At 35.2% G+C, this 21,601-nt stretch overlaps 1 protein-coding gene across 1 annotated transcript; it reads right to left on the bottom strand.

The window, feature by feature from the left end:
• Positions 1-4,136: 4,136 nt before the first annotated feature.
• Positions 4,137-11,809, bottom strand: LOC128237076 (uncharacterized). Its single transcript, XM_052952274.1, has 7 exons — positions 9,686-11,809; positions 8,354-8,470; positions 7,897-8,025; positions 6,163-6,291; positions 5,708-5,821; positions 5,380-5,420; positions 4,137-5,093 (listed from the first exon to the last, which is right to left on the bottom strand). The coding sequence occupies exons 1-7, from the start codon at positions 10,386-10,388 to the stop codon at positions 4,470-4,472; spliced, it is 1,857 nt and encodes a 618-aa protein (XP_052808234.1). The 5' UTR covers positions 10,389-11,809; the 3' UTR covers positions 4,137-4,469.
• Positions 11,810-21,601: the final 9,792 nt, after the last annotated feature.

The following is a 21,601-nucleotide window of genomic DNA, read 5'->3' as shown; positions in this document are numbered from 1 at the left end:
GTTCATCATATCTGGGTCTAAGTTTTAAATTGTGAATTTTTCTTACATCAAAAATTTGCCTTTCGCTGTCCTTTTTATAAAACAAAGTTTGCAATTATCAACCAAATGCCATAGTCAACAATAAATTAGCATATAAACACTTCAAGTATCAGAATTGTCTCACCGCTGCCATCTAATAAACGATATACGACTGTTAAATTAAGCTAACACTGTACTACAATTTTCTCAAATATGATAACAGATAAATAAGTAAATTAGAATAGCATGTTAATTAAAAGTATTTATTATAGGATACAAATGGGACCAAGTGCTTTTCAATATGACCGCCCCGATAGCTCAGTGGTGCTTCGGGTGCGAACGGTCGTGGGGTCAAACCCTGGCCGCGTAAAACCGTAATATGGTAACAGTACCTCCTTTGCCTAGCGCTCAGCATTAAAATGATTGTATTCTGAAAATGGTGTACTCACAGGTGTTCGTCACAGTGCTCGAATACAGTAATACATTTTTTTGTTGTTTTTTTATTTTTAATATTTCTTATCTTTATTTTTTATTTTTATTTTTTTTTTCGGTCAAGATAGTGAATACATGTCATTTAAAAAATATTCTAGAATTTTTCATGAAAGAAAATTAGTATTATATATAAATAAATATAATTATATTTATTTATATTTAATACTTTTTTTTTTCAAGAAAAATAGTGGAATAATTTTTTAAATGACATCAGTATTCACTATTTTGAACAAAATAAATAATAATAATAATAATAAAAAAATAAAAAATACGAAAAAAATGTATTACTGTATCCAGGCAATGTGACGAGCACCTTTGGGTGTACTCAGTACTCACTGCTAGTTAAACCCAGGGAAGTTATGTACCGTGTATATAGGTGCTTTACACCGAGGACTTTAATGAATAAGAGGTCTCTTTGCAAAGAGCTAGGGTTCGCACCCAGGAATCTTGTACCTCATTCTGTTTCTCCAAGTCAGCTTATATCGGGATTTGACTTGGTATTGCATTCAATTCTATCTCACTTCTCTTATGATAGTGTAAAACACGATTCAAGTCGTAATTTATTTATTTTTATTAATTATCGTTTGTCATTCATTTCCAGACGAAATTTGTTAAAACAAACTACTTCAAGACGCCCTTTGATGCTTTGCACCAATGGCCTTTCTTGTATAATTCGTTTTATTTAGCGTGTATGTATAGGCCGTGCAATTGAACACTTTGTTTAAGGGTAATATTTGCCTTTGGGTTCGAAATCGAATGATAAACAGTTCTTATCGTTTAACCATCTGTTTTCAAGCAATCGGCCATTGCAATCGTCGTCAATGTGAACGCTACTGCTGGTGTAATTTATTGGCCATACTGAGGGTGTATGTAGATGTTCACAAATCAAAATGACATTTGATCATCCTATATCTTAATACTTCTTTTTATAAACAAAAATGTTTAATGAAAAAGGGGTGGCTTCATGGAGTAAATGTTGATAAAAACACTCGTGGCTTCTTAAAGTAAATGTTGATAAAAGCAGTAATGGCTTCTTAAAGTAAATGTTGATAAAAATAGTCGTGACTTCTTAAAGTAGCTGTTCATAAAAACAGTCGTGGCTTCTTAAAGTAAATGTTAATAAAAATAGTCGTGGCTTCTTAAAGTAAATGTTGATAAAAGCAGTCGTGGCTTCTTAAAGTAAATGTTGATAAAAGCAGTCGTGGCTTCTTAAAGTAAATGTTGATAAAAGCAGTCGTGGCTTCTTAAAGTAAATGTTGATAAAAGAAGTAATGGCTTCTTAAAGTAGATGTTGATTAAAACAGTCGTGGCTTCTTAAAGTAAATGTTAATAAAACAGTCGTGGCTTCTTAAAGTAAATGTTAATAAAAATAGTCGTGGCTTCTTAAAGTAAATGTTGATTAAAACAGTCGTGGCTTCTTAAAGTAAATGTTGATAAAAGAAGTAATGGCTTCTTAAAGTAGATGTTGATTAAAACAGTCGTGGCTTCTTAAAGTAAATGTTAATAAAAATAGTCGTGGCTTCTTAAAGTAAATGTTAATAAAACAGTCGTGGCTTCTTAAAGTAAATGTTAATAAAAATAGTCGTGGCTTCTTAAAGTAAATGTTGATTAAAACAGTCGTGGCTTCTTATAGTAAATGTTGATAAACAGTAGTGGCTTCTTATAGTAAATGTTGATTAAAACAGTCGTGGCTTCTTAAAGTAAATGTTAATAAAAATAGTCGTGGCTTCTTAAAGTAAATGTTGATAAAAGCAGTCGTGGCTTCTTAAAGTAAATGTTGATAAAAACAGTCGTGGCTTCTTAAAGTAAATGTTAATAAAAATAGTCGTGGCTTCTTAAAGTAAATGTTGATAAAAGCAGTAATGGCTTCTTAAAGTAGATGTTGATTAAAACAGTCGTGGCTTCTTAAAGTAAATGTTAATAAAAACAGTCGTGGCTTCTTAAAGTAAATGTTGATAAAAGCAGTAATGGCTTCTTATAGTAAATGTTGATAAAAGCAGTCGTGGCTTCTTAAAGTAAATGTTGATAAAAGCAGTCGTGGCTTCTTAAAGTAAATGTTGATAAAAGCAGTCGTGGCTTCTTAAAGTAAATGTTGATTAAAACAGTAGTGGCTTCTAAAAGTAAATGTTTATAAAAACAGTAGTGGCTTCTTATAGAAAATGTTGATAAACAGTAGTGGCTTCTTATAGTAAATGTTGATAAACAGTAGTGGCTTCTTATAGTAAATGTTGATAAAACAGTCGTGGCTTCTTATAGTAAATGTTGATAAACAGTAGTGGCTTCTTATAGTAAATGTTGATAAACAGTAGTGGCTTCTTATAGTAAATGTTGATAAAACAGTAGTGGCTTCTTATAGTAAATGTTGATAAACAGTAGTGGCTTCTTATAGTAAATGTTGATAAACAGTAGTGGCTTCTTATAGTAAATGTTGATAAACAGTAGTGGCTTCTTATAGTAAATGTTGATAAACAGTAGTGGCTTCTTATAGTAAATGTTGATAAAAACAGTCGTGGCTTCTTATAGTAAATGTTGATAAACAGTAGTGGCTTCTTATAGTAAATGTTGATAAACAGTAGTGGCTTCTTATAGTAAATGTTGATAAAACAGTAGTGGCTTCTTATAGTAAATGTTGATAAACAGTAGTGGCTTCTTATAGTAAATGTTGATAAACAGTAGTGGCTTCTTATAGTAAATGTTGATAAACAGTAGTGGCTTCTTATAGTAAATGTTGATAAACAGTAGTGGCTTCTTATAGTAAATGTTGATAAAAACAGTAGTGGCTTCTTATAGTAAATGTTGATAAACAGTAGTGGCTTCTAATAGTAGATGTTGATAAACAGTAGTGGCTTCTTATAGTAAATGTTGATAAAAACAGTAGTGGTTTCTTATAGTAAATGTTGATAAACAGTAGTGGCTTCTTATAGTAAATGTTGATAAACAGTAGTGGCTTCTTATGGTAAATGTTGATAAAAACAGTAGTGGCTTCTTATAGTAAATGTTGATAAACAGTAGTGGCTTCTTATAGTAAATGTTGATAAAACAGTCGTGGCTTTTTAAAGTTAATGTTATTTAAAACAACAATTCACCAAACACCGATAGAAATGTATGGTAAAATAAGGGAAATATTGTAACTTAAAGGGACTGTAAACCAGATTTGCACCCAAAAAAGTTTTTTTCTGTAACGAATCTCAGGACAAATATCTAATAGAATGTGTTACGCTTTGATATCATAATTGTAAAAAAAGTACCAAAATGTAAAAAAAAAATTATGTCGGAGACCGGGTTCGAACCCGTGTCGCCAAAATTGCAGTCCAGCGTCGTATCCATTGAACTACGACGGCTTACTCTAATTGGGTGATATAATTAAGCTAAACACCTACCTCGGTAATATCACGTGATAACACCGACTAGCCAACCATGCATAAAGAATAAATTCTACCTGGTAGACATACCCGGTAATCTTTTTTAATGGTCAAATACTTCAGTTAGTAAGTTTCAATGCATTTTACACATCGATGCCAAGTTTATGTCAGTGTTAGACAAACAAAAAAATCGCTATTTTATCATACGGAGTACAGCCCCTTTAAGTCGCATGTGATGTTGAAACATAAAAACGCAAGTAAAGGGATAGGTCTATCTTTATAATTAAAGAATCAATTTCACGTTATACTTAAATTGACATGCCTGTACGAGCTTCAATGCGTGTATGGAAATATTCAAGCCAACGACGTGGTTTACAACAAGTTATGGCAGTACATGTATCGTAAACCGCTAAAAATAGCAACAACTAATGGGCTGCTCTAAACACGACTAGAGATCAAATATCGACATAAGTATGACATATGTTTACAAAACACCTCATATGATGACAAAAGAACAAATTATTTACATTAAATAGCATTTAAGAAATACAATGTAAACACGTTTTAGCGTAAATTTAGGTTTTGCATATTTGTCTTTTACGTCGATGCTAGACGCACACACCCAAAGCACCTGTCCGAGGTGAGGGCGAGTGGCCCGGTTTGGAGTGCAAGAGAGTTAATTTCCGGCCGCACAAGTGCAATACTTGACTGCGTTTGAATTGGAGGCGCTTGTCCCTGCGGAAAAGGTCGAACATAAGGGGATGGGGATGTGCCGCGGCCCATCAGTTCACCGGCCGGATGTTCATCGAGGCATAAACGACGGGACTCATACGCAGGCAGTGTGGGATCTATAGTGTGGTAGGAGGGAGGCTGCTTAGCGCAGACGGCGATCGACACAGCTACCGGCTGGATCGAACTAGATGTATTTGAGAAAGGAGCAGCTTTGTCGTCAACAGAAATAGTTCGTCTACTATCGTATCTTAAATCCTCAAGAGTGTTCATAACATGAGATTTTTCATGCTCTTCTGGTAGCAAGGAATCCTCCGGCGTGGAGGAACCCACTTCCTCCTGTTTACCAAGAATGTCTCTCGTACACGTTGTCTCCACGAGCGTGAGATTCCCTTGGCCGTCGGCTGCGTACTGCCACGCCGCCTTCTCCTCATGTTCCTCAGCCACGCGCGGAGAAAGCGGCGACCGGCTGTACCTCTTACCGCCAGCCATCTGTCAGTGCAAATATTACAAGTTGAGCATTATGGTTGTTATGTAACAATATTGCATGCATGAAGCTCATGTTTTTAAGTATTTGATGTAATACAATTATGTTTATTAAAATAAATTATTTCAAATTTGTTAGCACAGCAAATGGCTATCAGCATCACCTTGTTTATGATGCAGTACGACAACAAAATCGGACTTGAAAATAAATACACATATTTTTCAGTTATATAGCATGTCGCTAGACGTTTTTCGACGAGAATGAGATTTACACGTCTGAAGTAAAACTCACATTCATTTCCTTGAGTGCAGTTTCGTTGAGTCTGCCTACATCTGCAAACAGAAAGGATCACAAAATGCGAAAACTAAGCGGTACTTTTATATGATCAATTTATACGTGTTTTTGCGTCTTACCTTAGCAGAGACAGTCGTATGTACTGTACTACATGTCAATACCATCAACGCTCATCTTCCTATTGCAATGCCACATCCCTTATAGTTACTATTTTGGTATCAAAAATGAAAACAACTTTTATGATTGATCATACAAACCAATCTTAAAAGCGCTATAATATAACAACTTAAACAAAGCTGTAACCCCGGTCAATACAAAAACTTACCCTTCAATGCAGCCTCGAGGAGGCGTGGCTCTCTCAGTTCGTCCTCGGTTAACGTCAGTCCGAGTTTCAGGGCATTCGTCCGTGCGACCAGGACGCCCTCTTCTGAATCCGAGTCTGAAAGGGGAATCATATACGTCTTAAGATAGTTATTTTTGAAAATCATACAGTATGATTTCAAGATGATTCTGCACATGAAGACGACTATTAGGATGAGAGGGGGGCTACGACGACTGTGATAAAGGTGGTGGCAGTGGTGGTACTAGCTGCGGTGATAATGACAATGATCAGTAAGATAAAGTTGACGATAATAACGACGATTTAAATCGATGAGGTAGAGGGAAGATCACACGGGGGGCGAGGACGGACAAGGCTATACAAACAATGTTATCCATAGTTGTAGCCAATAATCAATAGTGGCTAAATTTTAAATAATAACAACATAATTATTGCTTCACCTGTTGGAGCGAGCACATTTTCCCTCACAACACCATGGAGCTCGAACGTCCGGTCCTCGTGCTGTCTCTTCATCAAGTTATGGTCAAGAAGTTTCTTTACAACAAATTGCTTCACTCTCGAAATCGAATCTGAAATAATCGTTTTCATAAATAGATCAGTAGACGTATTGGTATAGTGAAGGTATTTCAAGTCGATGTCATGAAATGATCATAAAAGATGCGTATACATTATGACAATCCGTTAAAATAAACTACAAGAACATTAATATTCAATGTACATGTTTTGCACAGATCTTGAAGTGCACACATGTATGACTCTATGTCTGCAAAATGTGGGTGTATACTCTTCGTCATTTTTATTTTTAGATATTTTTTTTTATGTTTGTGAGGCCTTGCAAAATCCCACAGTTTCTATTCAATTGAAGACGAGGAGAATGCTGACCAAAATAATGAACCTCTTTCATCCCTTTGGCAGTTTTATTTCACAAGTACTGTATAAAATAATATTATATACAATTTTGAATAAACAATTGAAACCATATAATAAAAGATAAAGATTTCTGTTCAAATACCTCAACTACCCTATTTTTCGACCATGTTTTTGTCAACAAAATTACTTTATAAGATATAAATCTCTTGCGGTATGTCATTTTTTTAAGTTTTATTTTTACTTGAAGGCCACACGCGCATGAGAGATAACACACATACATATAACTACACCGCATGAAACATCAAACAATTATATTAAGTAAGCCGTTTAACAGCAAAACAAACACATAGATATAAATATATACGACACACGCAATCGTATTTAGAATGTATATATAAAGGAAGATGACCCAATTAACATGCAACGTTATTATTTGTGCACTCAAATCCGTGTATGTTTATTAGTACTACAATTACAATTTATGAAGTTCAAAATGTTTGGATAGCGATAAAGATTATGATGAATATATTTACGTCTTTAATTTTTTTAAATGCTTACAATTAAAGCTGCACTCTCAAAGATTGACCAATTTGACAACTTTTTTCATTGTTGTCTCAGAATCACCTCATATTGGCTTCCATGCTTTCAATTTACACATATAAGATTATTCACAGTCGGATAATTCATAATTGGTTGGAAAAATGCCGAAACTTTCATTCTTCTTCAAGCGTTAGTGACGCTTTTAGCCATAGAACGTCAAATTTCGAGCGTAAATATTAAAAGCTGAGATCTGATCTTTTACCAGCACTCTTGTATATTACCGGTTTTCAGACATTGAGTCAAAAACTGGCAAAAAATGAGAGTTGTCAGAACGGTCAATCTGTGAGAGTGCAGCTTTGAAAAGAGAAGGAGACTCGGTGCCTATGTCTTGTCTATTACATAGTGTACACATTCTATTTGTCTTCCAATACCATAAACTGAAGCATCTAAATTTTTAAAAGAGCAATACCCAAGTTTTTCGGTAAATAATTGTATAGTAGATAATTCTCCGTTCAATTTAATAAATTCTATCGTGAAACATTTTGAAGGATCATAAACATTGCTTCAGTATATTTCTAGAGTTGATCATACAATTATTATTTCACTTTGATCTTTAAATAATTAAGGTTAGGTATAATCTGAAAAACGTTAACGTTGAACAACCAATGATATCAAAAATATTCCTTATTTTGGCAACATATTCACAGAGAAAATACTTTTTTGATGTGCATGGGACTCTTATGAGTAAAAGCGAACAGTGTTACCGTTTCCTCTGTTGAGAATGGCAAAGGTTGAATCTTCAGCTATGGTCGCCTCCGGTCCAGAACGGGACAACCGCTTGAAACACGTCTGTATCTCTTCATCCAGCTGCTTAAAATTTTCACCCAGCTTTTCTGATGTGAACAAAAGCAAATTGACATTTAAAGATATGTAGAAAAGGTTTTCGGTGTACGTTTAATAATATGTTGTTTTTTGTTTGTTTGTTTTTACAAAAAAAAAGTCTATTGTTATGTAAACAATGGAATAAACTGAATGATGGAAATTGTTGTTGATTTTTATGTAACACTACTGTCAGTATAAAACGAAATTGTGTAGGGATAATAAGACTAAACTGACTTGCACATTGACATTCACTTGCGATAACACGGTGTCAGTTTTTAATGACTTGAACGTGTTTGCCCATACGATAAAAATACAAATGAAGCTAGTATAAAATTTTACCCATTCGCTCGTCAGATGGACAGTTATAGGGACTAAGGCAACGCCGGCGACAGGAAATCATGAGTTCGAGCAGTTCCCGCGGCTCCAATAAATAATCGTCTTCTAAGAGTAGCACACCTGTAACAGTCGTATTATTATAATGAAAGCAAATGCAAGACCCTACAACCCATCCTCTCGTCAAACGGGCGGTTGTAGTGTCCAAAGCACTGCCGCTGACATGTACGTGAAGTAAGCGGCCTAGCGGCGTGAAGTGTGCGGCCTAGCGGCCTTATTTTTTCCTATTTCAGATTGATAATTTGTGCATTCAAACAGTTAATTTATCATTGTTTGAGAAGAAAACGGACATAAAAATGCCCTGAATAGAAAACAATCTATGGCCGCTATGTTAATATAATAAAAACAATGATTTATCATTGTTTTCCAAAAAATGCATGAACAATAGAAATAGGGAAAAATTAGGCCGCTAGGCCGCCAACTTCACGCTGCTAGGCCGCCAGGCCGTTAGGCCGCAAACTTCACGCCGCTAGGCCGCTAACTTCACGCCGCTAGGCCGCTAACTTCACTTACATGCCGCTGACAGGAAATCATGGACTATGGCAGTTCCTTCCAAAATCTTATATCATCTTCACGAATTATCGGGCTGATAGTTATCGGGACTGAGGCAGGAGATTAAATAGCTCTGAATTCTGACCATATTACCGCACCTTTAACATGGTCTTACAATGTAACATTGCTTGCTGTAAGCACGTTTGTTGTCTTAAAATTAGAGAACGATCTGACCAATTATGTTACGATCGTACAAAACTTTCTGGATAAATAAAAATGGTCAAGATTTGATGACATTTATTTGTCAATAAAATTTTGTTTTTGACAGGATACACGTTAACTAATCCAGGCATGTACATCAATGAATTGATCTATCTCACACACTTGTCTTCTATAAAACATGTAGAGTACCATATGCAAAGTGAAATTTCGATTTCCCATCTATAGCATTGCTTGTGGGGAAATACCCATGGTATTCCAATCAAGAAACTATTCAGTCACATTGCTTTTCGAATGAGATATTTATGTTTCGGTCAGATCTATTTTTGTTTGTCCTGAAATTGTTTGTAAAAGTTGAAAAAATCGGGTTACACTATTACATCTCCTGGCATTTATAGCCACCAGGACCACCAATGGTCGAAATACAGGGGTCCGTATAGCTACTTTTACATGGATCGAAAGCGGCATTTCAAAATGCAGTTTGTTAATTATGGCAGAATGTCATTTGATTAAGTTTATCAAATTTGAATCAGCTTGAACAAATAACGAACACATATATCAACGTACCAGCTGTAATGGCGATTTGCGGCCGACCTTCGCACAGTCTCGCAACCCCCTCTAGATAGTCGTTGTGCATCTCGCGATCCTCTAGTTCGCAGTCCTTGTAGTAGTTGTTTGTCACTTCGTGGAGCAGGCACATGACGGCGTCGTCCCCTAGCGGGCGTACCTCGTGATCTATTACAGTCTTTTGTGTGAGTTTTAACTTAATGGACGTTGTAAGCACGATTTGCAATCTAGAACACTCGCTGAGAGACATATTCAGAAAGTCAAGGAAGTTGTCTTTTAGAGGTGATTTCATAAAGGAGTCCACGTTATCGAGAAATAACAGCACGTTCTCGTCTTGCTCGGCCACAACATCTATGAACCATTCTTTAAAGAACTCACACACGCGTTGGTCGCTGAGTTTTTGTTCAACGGCTTGAAAGTTTTTTCCAAATGACTTGCACATATTTTTGACCCACGACTTTTGGGAAAAGTTGCATTGAACGTCAAGGTTAACGTCTTGATACAAAAGCTTTCTCTCGCAGTCATCGTCACTCTGTATCCTTCTAATAAGTTCTTTAATAACCCTGGACTTTCCAACCTTTTCGGATCCGTTTATCTGGATTAATCTATACCCTGCCTTCAACTTGGTGTGACGTAAAAGAGCCTTTAAATCAGTGTCGCGACCTACAAGCGAACACGGCGAACAATGGTGCACATTCCCCATCTTTATAACTTATCACGACAGTAACTTGTCGATGACTTAAACGAGGTATTTACCATGGCGATACAAAATCATTGCAAAATGATTACTTAAAAACGTAACAAAATCCTGACCTCTGCATTATATTAAATTCCCGTTCTACCTGACACTTAAAATGAACTGTATTGTTCGATTATGAATTGAAATGATTTAAACGTACGAAAACCATGATCCTCCTCCTTTAGATACATGGCAACAATGTTTGGTTTGACATTTTCAAGTGGTTAAAACTTAATATGACACCCTCGTATGGCCCTTTCACTGCCTAAAAAACTCAATTCAAATAAATAACCGTATGAACTTTAAAACACATGTTCAGCGTAAGTATTAAGTACTCCGGGATGGCGAGCAAACGCATTTCCCCGTCTGAATCATCCATACAAAAAACTCACCCACTCTCTTACAATTTTCATGGCAGAGGTCATCCGTAACGATATTATCAAAACGCTTCTAATCCTCGTTTAACATTGCTTATTATTACATTATCACTTCCATTGTTTCTTCGAAAATCATGAATGTTTTTAAACGCAGCTCCTAGTGCGTAGTTTAACAGAATATATGGTAGCGTACATTCTCTCGATTAATACCGACCCGAGTGAATTTTAAATGTGTACTATATTCTGACACATACAAGGAAGTATTAATAGATGTCCACATTTATTAAAGTTAAGTTGTATCAAGCAACGACGAACTGTATTAAATTAACCATTGAAAGGAAAGTTACGACATAATCCTTCAATAAAAATCCGTGAATATAGTCCAAAGCATGGGACTCCTTTTGTATAACGTTTTCAAACTATTATTCCATGTGACATAAAACCACTTGATTCACAATCTATCTGTTTTAAATAGTTGAAAATATAGCACAAGTTCTTAAATAAATCAAACCACAATCACAGCAGACGTTTAATAGTATACACCCTACAAGTGCATGAACATCAATTGTGCATGCATTCTAAGTGGTAAAAAGCCACTCTATTTATAGAAGAACGATGTCACGTATTTCCTTCCTGTCCATTGGTATTGTTCATGAAGTACAGATAATGATAGATGCTATATTGTCACTCATTTTGATCAAGGTAATCATTAAAAATATACTACTGAAAAAAAATCTTAATGTTCAACTTTGTTGAGTAAAAATTTAGGTTGTCAATAAAACCCAGGTCAAACCTGTCGCAAATGTTTCTAATTCAATGTAATGCATTTGGTTATCTTTTTACCTTATGTATTTTCCATTGGTCGAAGTCCATGGAGTTTCCCAAATGTATTTTGAATATGAACTAAATGGCATTGTTCTATGTAGTCGCGTATTCATGCCAATCTGTACAAGGCAATGTCAACTAAATTGCACCAAAAATAATAATGTAATAGATGGTTTGTGCTATGAGAAATAATCAAAACACATATTTCCTAACAATAAACCATTTAAACACTTAACATTCAAGTACTTCCTATTGCTAACTGTAATCAAATTTACAACAACTTAAACAGCTTTGGGTACAGTGTTATAACAATAATAGAAGTATGCACAAATAATACGTTTGCAAACACATTATTGTATAAATAATATACATGTATTACACTTAAACTACAAATAGTGCTTGCAGGATTCATTCAAAGTGATTGGTTCCTACAGACAATGCAGATATTTATACTGATCAGTGGCGATAAACGTCCTGTAACAGGCCAGGTTGTAGTTTCACCATCAGGAAGAAAACCCAAAGCCTTTAAATTATTTGCGAAAATATCAACACAAAAAGGGAGATTTTTAAAAAAAAGTTATAGCAATGGAGCTTGAAACTTTAAGTGACGCCTGTGCTAAAATACAAATAAAGAAAGAAACTTACAACAGTCCATGAACAAAACAATGGAGGAGTTAATGGATGCAAAAAAAGAATTTTGTTCCTACAAAAGGAAGTCTTATTGAAAGTGTGAACTGGTAAAAAATTCAGCTCCTTTTTCGAAACAGAAAACAAAACTCTGGTCATATACATCAGTATTTAAACAAATTTAAAATCATTTATTTCATTAGTATTCGACTTAAAGCACGATCTCAGCTCAATTAAAAGTCTTCGAAAATGAGCCGCATCTTTTCTATTAAGAGTATGGGATATTTTTAACTCAGTTCACACTCTAGTTCGAGCGATGTTCCGTGAATGCCAGCAAGCCTATTTCCACCAGAATTCAACTAAGCACTATCCCCCCGCGTGGAATCCTTGTCAGTCCGCTCCAGACTGCTGGATTTTCCTTCGTTTAGATTGATACTCAAATGGACATACCCATCACAGCACACATCTTCTGTAGTGGCCTTCATTGCTCCACTATAGCCTAAGTTATAGTATTTGTCTTACGCTAAATGCATTTGTTAAAAGGATTCCAAAATTTTCCCCCAAAAAGATTGTCTGAAATTCACACACTATAGGCTGTTGAGTTTAGCTATTGTCTTGTCTTAAGGGTGATTAATGCGATGGTTTTAAATCTGTTATTTCACTATAGTGGAAGCGGTTTGTCCCACAACTGGTTTGCCTTCAGACTTCGCAATGCCGCAACTGAAGGTTTGCCCAACTGAACGGCAGCCCCGCCCAACAATCTTACAAGTTGCATTAAATGTTTATACAACTGCCATATTGGCAATTTTAACAGGTTACTGTTTGAATACTGTTGTGTAAATAACACAATTCTAGATATAATCAACGTACATCTTTAATCTGTCATTTATCATATCATATAATTAACATTTAATGTCATATGTACATGGTTGCAGTTAAACACATATGTATAGTATGAAAATGATGACAAGCTGCCATATCTAATACGTGCATGTAACAATTTTCTACTGCAATAGAACTCTCTAAACTAGGGATGACAATGTTTGTCCTTTTTGTTTTATTTTTAATAATATGAACTCATCAAATATAGCGCATGCAGAATCATATATAATATACACGTCATGAAATCAGCATTTGAGCAATACTCACTGATAATAAATGATTAAAGTTTAATCGTACACGTGATGACAATGGGCCGATTGTTGGGAACCTTTTTTAAAGTTAACAGCGTGATTATCGGCCAATTGTTTATTAAATGTACAATACAAATTATTACGACATTCTAAAGTTCGTTCTACATTGAGCCCTCATCAAGTCTAGAGAGTATTAGGGGAAAAGATGCAATGGAATTGCTCCGCCTCATACTTAAATTGACATGCATTCTAGCCAACGACGTGGATTCCCGTTTCTTTATAAAACAATCCACCCGCCAAGTTATGTTAGAACTATAAACGCAAAATACAATAACAACAATGGACTGCCCTGAACCCTATTGGAGAACAAATATAAACATACATATTATATATATTTACATAAAATGATATAACGACAAATCATTAACACATAAATACAGAATATGATTAACAACTGAATAGTGTTTTAGAAATTCAAACTCAACGCGTTTTAGAGTATATTCAGGTGGTCCTTAACATCGCTGCTAGACGCACACACCCCGAGCACAGGCAGTGCTGGAAATGAACGTCTAGCTTTGATGATTAACCAAAAAAACAACAATATCCCATCTTGTCACAATGACGTTCTTAAACCCAGCATTCACGTTTTGACGGGGAGTTCGATGAAACATCCAGGGAGGGAGGCAAGGCCCAATTTGGAAGTCAATAGTTATTTCCGGCCGCACCACGGCGACATTTTCTGGCGTGGGAAATTGAAACGCTTGGCTCAGAGGAGGAGCGCGTGCATTGCGCTCGTAAGGGGTGGGGACAGACCTTGACCAACCAATACGCCAGCATGTTGTACGCCAAGGCCTACACGGATGGACGCATTCGCAGGTCGTATGGGATATAAAGTGTGGTAAAAAGGTGGTTGCTCAAAACAGACGGCGTTCGACCTAGTTTCCGGCTGGTTGGAACTAGATGTATGCGAAAAAGGAACAACTTTGTCGTCAACAGAAATAGTTCTTCTACTGTCGTATTTTGAACCTTCAAGAGTTTTCACTGCATATAATTTTATATCCACATCTGCACCCAAGTTATTCGCAGGCGTCGTGTAGTAAATTACTTCCTTCCGTTCACCCGAAGTTGCCCTTGTGCATGTGGTCTCCTCGAGTACGAGTTTCCCCCGAGCCGTCGTCCGCGTACTGTTGTACCGGCTCTTCCTCATGTTCTTCAGCCTCGCGCGCATAAATAGTCGAGCAGTCGTCCCTCTCTCCGTCCATCACCTCATCGATCTGTCAGTACCGATATTCAAGTTAACGATATGACCTTGTATAATCCGGTTTTTATAACCGGGATTGGGGTCTCCATAGAACAGCTTTATATGCGTTTAAAATTTACCATTATGTTTTTTTATTATATTATTATTTATTAAGTAGTATATATTACAGTAGATACGTAACTAGCTAACTTGAAAGTGTATTTACTTTTTTGTTAATGTCTGCAGGAAAACTGACCTTCGTTTTTTTTAGTGTGATATCTTAAAACTTCCTGCAGCTACAAACAGAAATGAAATCACATTTTAATCGTAGAGTGCAATATTTATGCGAAAAGCTACAGAAACAAGCTCAGTAGCAAACTGTTTAAACATAACCCCGGTTTTATGAAACTGGGTAAACGCCAAAGACATAGAACATAAAATCACAAACAAGGAACATGGAAGAACAGCACAAAACTCAACAAGCAGCATAGTGCATGCATACTATATACAAACAACTAGGTATGTTTATCAAGGATTGTTAGGTACCGCCTTGGAACGGTCAGTAAAATGTAAATGTGCACCTACTGCAAAAACTTTTCAAAGATACGATGCAGTCATTGTTTGAAACTATGACCATCATACACAGTCTGCCTTATAAAATAAAAGGTTTAAAACTGTGTGATCATAGAATTTCATAATAAAAAGCATCATTGTACTAAAACTGGGAACACATAAAGAAAACATTATTAAAAGTAAAAACGACATGTATCAGCTAATCTTTCCTTCCAAATGATTTGAAAATGTAAAATATTTGAAGAAAATGGAGTCACATGCCAAAACACTCCGAGTCAGCCAAAACATTTTAGCCAAGGTTTTAAAGATAACATGAATTAGCAAAATCTTCATAAAATCTAAGGACTGAAAGCTTAGTTATGTAAGGATGCTATTTTCAACCCTATACTTTGTTTCAGGATTTCATCTTCAAAAACTAGAAGGCAAGTGCTGTTCAAAATGTTGCCTTTATTTCCACGGTTTAAATAAAATTCAAGTAATTTATTGAGTCTATCTGCCCAACTACCTGCTGGAAACATTTTAATTTTACTAGGCCGCTAACTTCACGCCGCTAGGCCGCTAACTTCACGTACATATAAAAATCGGGATGAGCAATATTATTAGCAATCAGCGATTTAAGACTACTATTGTACTTTGATATGAGATTATAATGACCATTCATACATTTTGAGAAAGTTTTCCTTAATTTATAATATCTGAAACCCTGTTTTAGAAGTTTGTTCGTCATAAGTGTACTGTGAGAGCTGGAATTTCGTACATCTGTACATATTCTAGCAAATCTTGTGGTGGTAGAGGTTATGGTGGTGTCGCCTTGATTTATAAGTCAAACATTTACGTTCAGGTTCTAACCTCAACTAATGATAGTGTGACTACGCAACATTTGAACATTTGGATTGCAAGATAACAATTAAAAATTATTCAATGAGGTTAGCTATTGTTTACCGCCCACCCCCATCTAAAGGAAATGGATCAAAAACTTGTGTATTTTTAGAAGAATGGGCAAAATTTCTAGCACAATTTGCTGTAACTGATAAGAACATTATAATAACCGGAGACCTGAACTTCCATCTGGATATCCCCACTCAATCGGACATAATTAAATTCACAAGCATTTTACAGTCATGTGGAATGGTGCAACATGTACGAGAACCAACTCATGTGCTTGGACAAACACTTGACGTCGTCATCACTAGAGACACGGATACATCAGTTTCGAACATCAATGTTGTTGATCCACGGTTGTCTGACAATAAATCGGGAAAAGTGACAAAAGATCATTATGCTGTTATATTCAATACCGTTGCTGAAAACCCCCCACCTATCCGAAAGACAGTGACATATAGAAAACTGAACTCAATTGATATAGACTCCTTTAAAAGTGACATTGAATCATCAGAAATTTTACGTGACAATCTTGAAAGCGCAGATCCCGAACAACTTGTAGGAGTATATACAAATGTACTATCCACCTTACTCGAAAAACATGCCCCACTTCAAACAAAGACAATAATGTTACGACCGTCTTGTGCTTGGTATACTCAGGAGTTACATGATGCAAAACATCTGCGGCGTAAGGTAGAAAGAAAGTGGGAATCATCTAAACTGACTGTTGACCACGAAATTTACCGAAATCAATGTGCAAAAGTAAATAATATGCTGGTAGAGGCTAAAGCGAATCATTATTTGGATATGGTAGCAGCTTGTGGTCGAGATCAAAAACAATTGTTTCAAATCACAAAAGATCTACTGAACGGTCCAACTGAGACATCTTTACCTACAAACATAAAAACTCATAAATTGCCACAAGAGTTTAGTGACTTTTTTGTTAAGAAAATAGAAACTATCAGAGATGAGATAAAATCAAAATAAGTTCTTAACCCAGTCTAATCAGAAACAGAACAATTGAGTGTTGAAAATAGCATCAGCAGAAGAAGTTAAATAATCAATAAATCTTCCAATAAATCATGTGAACTGGATCCGATACCAACATGGCTATACAAATCATGCCTCGATGAACTTTTACCATTTCTTTCGAACATTATCAACATTTCGCTCCAAAATGATGTTCTTAAATCCCTTGACCATAGTTATGCAACCATTTTAGTAATGCAAGATCTATCGGCAGCTTTTGACACAATCGATCACAAAACTTTGTTACAAAGACTTGAAAATGTGTTCGGAATCGCAGAAAAAACACTGGAATGGATAACATCATACCTTCAAGATAGAAAACAGACAGTATTCATTGATGGGTTGCTGTCAAATCCGGTCACACTGAATTTTAGTGTTCCACAGGGGTCCGTATTAGGACCGAAATTTTATACAATGTACACTAAACCCATTTGCAAAGAGCATGGGCTGCAATACCATCTCTACGCCGATGACTCACAGCTGTATTTATCTTTCAAACCATTAGATGGCATTTCTAAGGAAGAAACATTACAACGCATTCAATCCTGCCTTCGAGACATAATATCATGGATGAATCTAAACATGCTCAAACTTAACACTGATAAAACAGAAGTCATCATGTTCTCATCTCCTCATAACTTCAAACACATTGAAGATCTATCTGTAACCGTCGGTGACTCGAAAGTTAAACAGTCTGTTAATGTAAAAAAATTAGGTGCCATCTTTGATTCAAACATGAACATGGAAGACCACGTTAATTCAGTATGCAGATCATGTTATTTACATCTTAGACAAATAGGCAGAATTCAGAAATATCTGACAATTGATGCATCTAAACAACTTGTGACTTCATTGGTTATCTCGCGCCTAGATTACTGCAATGCACTACTGTATGGAGTTTCTCAAACATTAGTCAACAAACTGCAGATCGTTCAAAATACAGCTGCCCGCATCATCACCAGAACCTTGCGGTACGATCATATCACACCTGTACTTAAAGAACTACATTGGCTTCCAGTGTAATACAGAATTCAGTTTAAAATTTTAACGCATACCTACAAAGCTTTAAACGGAAATCACCAGAATATTTTAAAGAAATGCTATGTGTTTACAAACCACGAACAAATCTGCGATCTCAAAACAAAGCACTTAATTTAGAGATACCAAAAAGTAAAACTGTAACCTACGGCGACCGACGTTTTGAATATGCTGCTCCGAAACTGTGGAACGACCTACCATCCGGTGTGAGAGACTCAAGTTCATTGTGTTCTTTCAAACTGCACTTAAAACACACTATTTTAAACAGGCGTATGAGTAGCATTTTTACCAGGAATGATCTGTGACAGTGATTCACGAAGACTGTGTGACCATTATGTGATTTTAAACATAATTTTACAACCTGTTTTATTTCTACCATGATCCTTTAGTACAGTTACATATCCTATGTAAACGGTTTTAGACTATTGATACAATATATTAATGCAATTTAGATGTCAGGCGTAAATTATACTAATATCATTTTTAATTTTTTTCAAAGTTTCGCTAGACTATTTTTTTATCGTATGATATTGATATTTATTGTTTTTAATTCGGACGACCAATTAAAAACCACATTTCATTTTATTGTGTTTCATATTTTTAGTATGTTGTACATTTATTGTTCAAAAGCTGTCTAGTATTTTCATGAATTTAATTGCTTGTAGTTAACTATCAGATTATATCGTTGTAAAGCGCCCTTGAACGTGTATATGAAAAGGGCGCTATATAAGTTTGGTAAATAATAATAATAATAATTAAATCTTATCAACTGTGCAATAAAAACACCATATGATGGTGAACTAGGAACATCTCCATCTAAAGAAGGGTAATTAATGATTTTGAAATTAAAATAATCACGTTTATCAAAAATATCGAGTTGCATATCTAAATAGGATGCTTTTAAAACGGATGTATTAGATTTATTAAGTTACAATTGTGAAGGGTATATCGATTTAATATTATCTGCGAGATCTCCAGACTTAGATTATTTCAACATATATTCACTTTCATAGCAGTATAAAAAGAGGTCTGCAAGTAAAGGTGCATAATTGGCACCCATTGGAATTCCAATTGTTTGCTTAAATAAACATTTACCGAATTTTAGAAAAGAATTATTGAGTACAAAATTTAAAACTTCAATGACATCTTTGCATGTCCAATAGACATATTTATCTGAGCGATTATTTGTAAAAAAAAGCCTTTTCAACATTAACTGCCATGTAAGTAGTTTTCTCCCTCGCAAAAGTTTTTTCGATAAGAGGAGTCAATTTGTTTGTAACTTAAGATTGTGGAATAGATGTATAGAGCGTTGAAAAGTATTAAGCACTGAGACCTTATACCGTCTTTTTCCAAAATCATTAACTAAATCTTAAGAATTATTGATAGACCAAAAGAGATTTATTCCAGAATTCTCATAAACTTTGCTACAGTATTTTTTCACATGAAACTTAATAGCAGTTTAGCAGGATGTTAGTAAAATTGAAACTTGTTTAGTAGAACAAGAAATGGAATTTATACGGATTTTTATGCATTTTAGGCAACCAGTGTATTGTAGGAATGTTTTTATGATCATCATTTAACAGAACTTGAAATTTAGCATAAGAATCAATTTGATTTTTAATAACACTTTCTTCATCGAGTTGGCTAGGAATGTAAGTTCTAGAAGATTGACACTCTTCAATAATAGTATTAATATAAACGTCAAACTATGATTACATTATTAGCTGCTTTATCAGCTGGTACAAATACAAGTTAGTTATGAAGAGATTTGATATCCATGATCAGCTTTGGAGTTATCAAATTAGACTTTGGGGAAAGGGCAAATGGATTATGGTTGAAAAACTCTATTTTCTTATCTAATAGGTACAATATTTTATTCATCCACGGCATTAAGGCATTTGGTTCAACCCCTTCTCTTTTGCACCAGCTTTTACTATATTTGAATAAAGTGTCTGACAAATCTAATTTACATGTATGGAAATTTATTTCAGATGCTATTCGGTATTTAGGACCTTTATTTAGCAGTTTTCTAAGGAGATTATTTTTAATAAAATTAAAAACTTCTGTAACAATATGTATAACAGGGTCGTAGCGGTACAATGGAGTCAATACAATCTCAAGAAGAAGGTGTCTTTGCAGAAATATCATCTTCTGATACTACTTTATTATAATTAAATATTACATTTCTTATAGGCTTTTTATATATCATTGGCATTTCTTTATTCTTAGAGTATTGTGGAATACAAAACCCATTCGATACCAGAACATTATTCAAATATAACAATTTATACGTGTTTCTTTTTGCGTCCTGCTACAGTAGAGACAATCACGTGTATTATATAACATGTTACCTCATTAACGCTCATCGTCAATCTGCAATGTCACACTTACTCTAAACTAGTAGATATACAAGATGAAAATGATCACTCAAACACCCGTTCTAAAGGGTATAATATGACAGAATGAAATAAAGAAAGCTGTAAACCCGACCAAATCAATAGCTTACCCTTCAATGGAACCTCGAGGAGAGGTGGCTCCCGCATTTGGGAATCGGTTAACGTCATTCCGAGCTTCAGGTCATTCGTCCGTGCTATCAGGACGCCTTCCTCTGAGTCCGAGTCTGAAAGGAGAATCATGTACGTTCAATGTACAACTTACAATTAAATAATGAAAGTAGAAGATGACGACATTTAAAAACCATACACTATTTATTACCAGCAGCTTTTGAATTTGATTATGCTGGTGAAAAGGACTGTTAATGATGAGGAAAATGGGGGGGGGGCACGACGATTGCGATAAAGGATGATTGCAATGATCAGTAACATAAAGATAACGATGATGACGAATATGTTAATCGACGAGGATGAGGGAATTGAGGGATATGATTTTGGTGGGGATGAAATGGGGGTGAGGACGACCGAGGCTGTACAAATAATAGTATCCATAGTTGTAGCCAATCGTCAATACTGGCTATAATTTCAACTTATAACAACATATCGTTTCTTCACCTGTTGGAGCAAGCACATTTTCCCTCACGACACAATGGAGCTCGAACGTACGGTCCTCGGTATGTCTCTTCATCAAGTTATGGACATAAAGTTTCTTTACAGAAAAACTCACCCATTCATTCAAACCTAAAAGAAAAATAAGTTTCAACGAGATCAGAAGAAGTTTTGTTATTATGAAATTATTTCAAGTCTGTATTATAAAATTAACATGAATTTATTGTGTGACCTTTATTTACAAAATCACAAATATATTACATATATTTACAAAATTGCTTCATAAAATGACATAACGACAAATCATTAACACATACATATAGTAGGTGATCAATAAAATTATTAAGAAATGAATAGTATTTTAGAAATTCAAACTCAACGCGTTTTAGAGTATATTCAGGTGGTCCTTAACATCGCTGCTAGACGCACACACCCCGAGCACAGGCAGTGC

The sequence above is a fragment of the Mya arenaria genome, chromosome 6 (assembly GCF_026914265.1).
Source record: "Mya arenaria isolate MELC-2E11 chromosome 6, ASM2691426v1".
NCBI lineage: Eukaryota > Metazoa > Mollusca > Bivalvia > Myida > Myidae > Mya > Mya arenaria.
The sequence above is the reverse complement of the archived record's forward strand: the minus strand, read 5'-3'. Positions and strand labels throughout refer to the sequence as shown.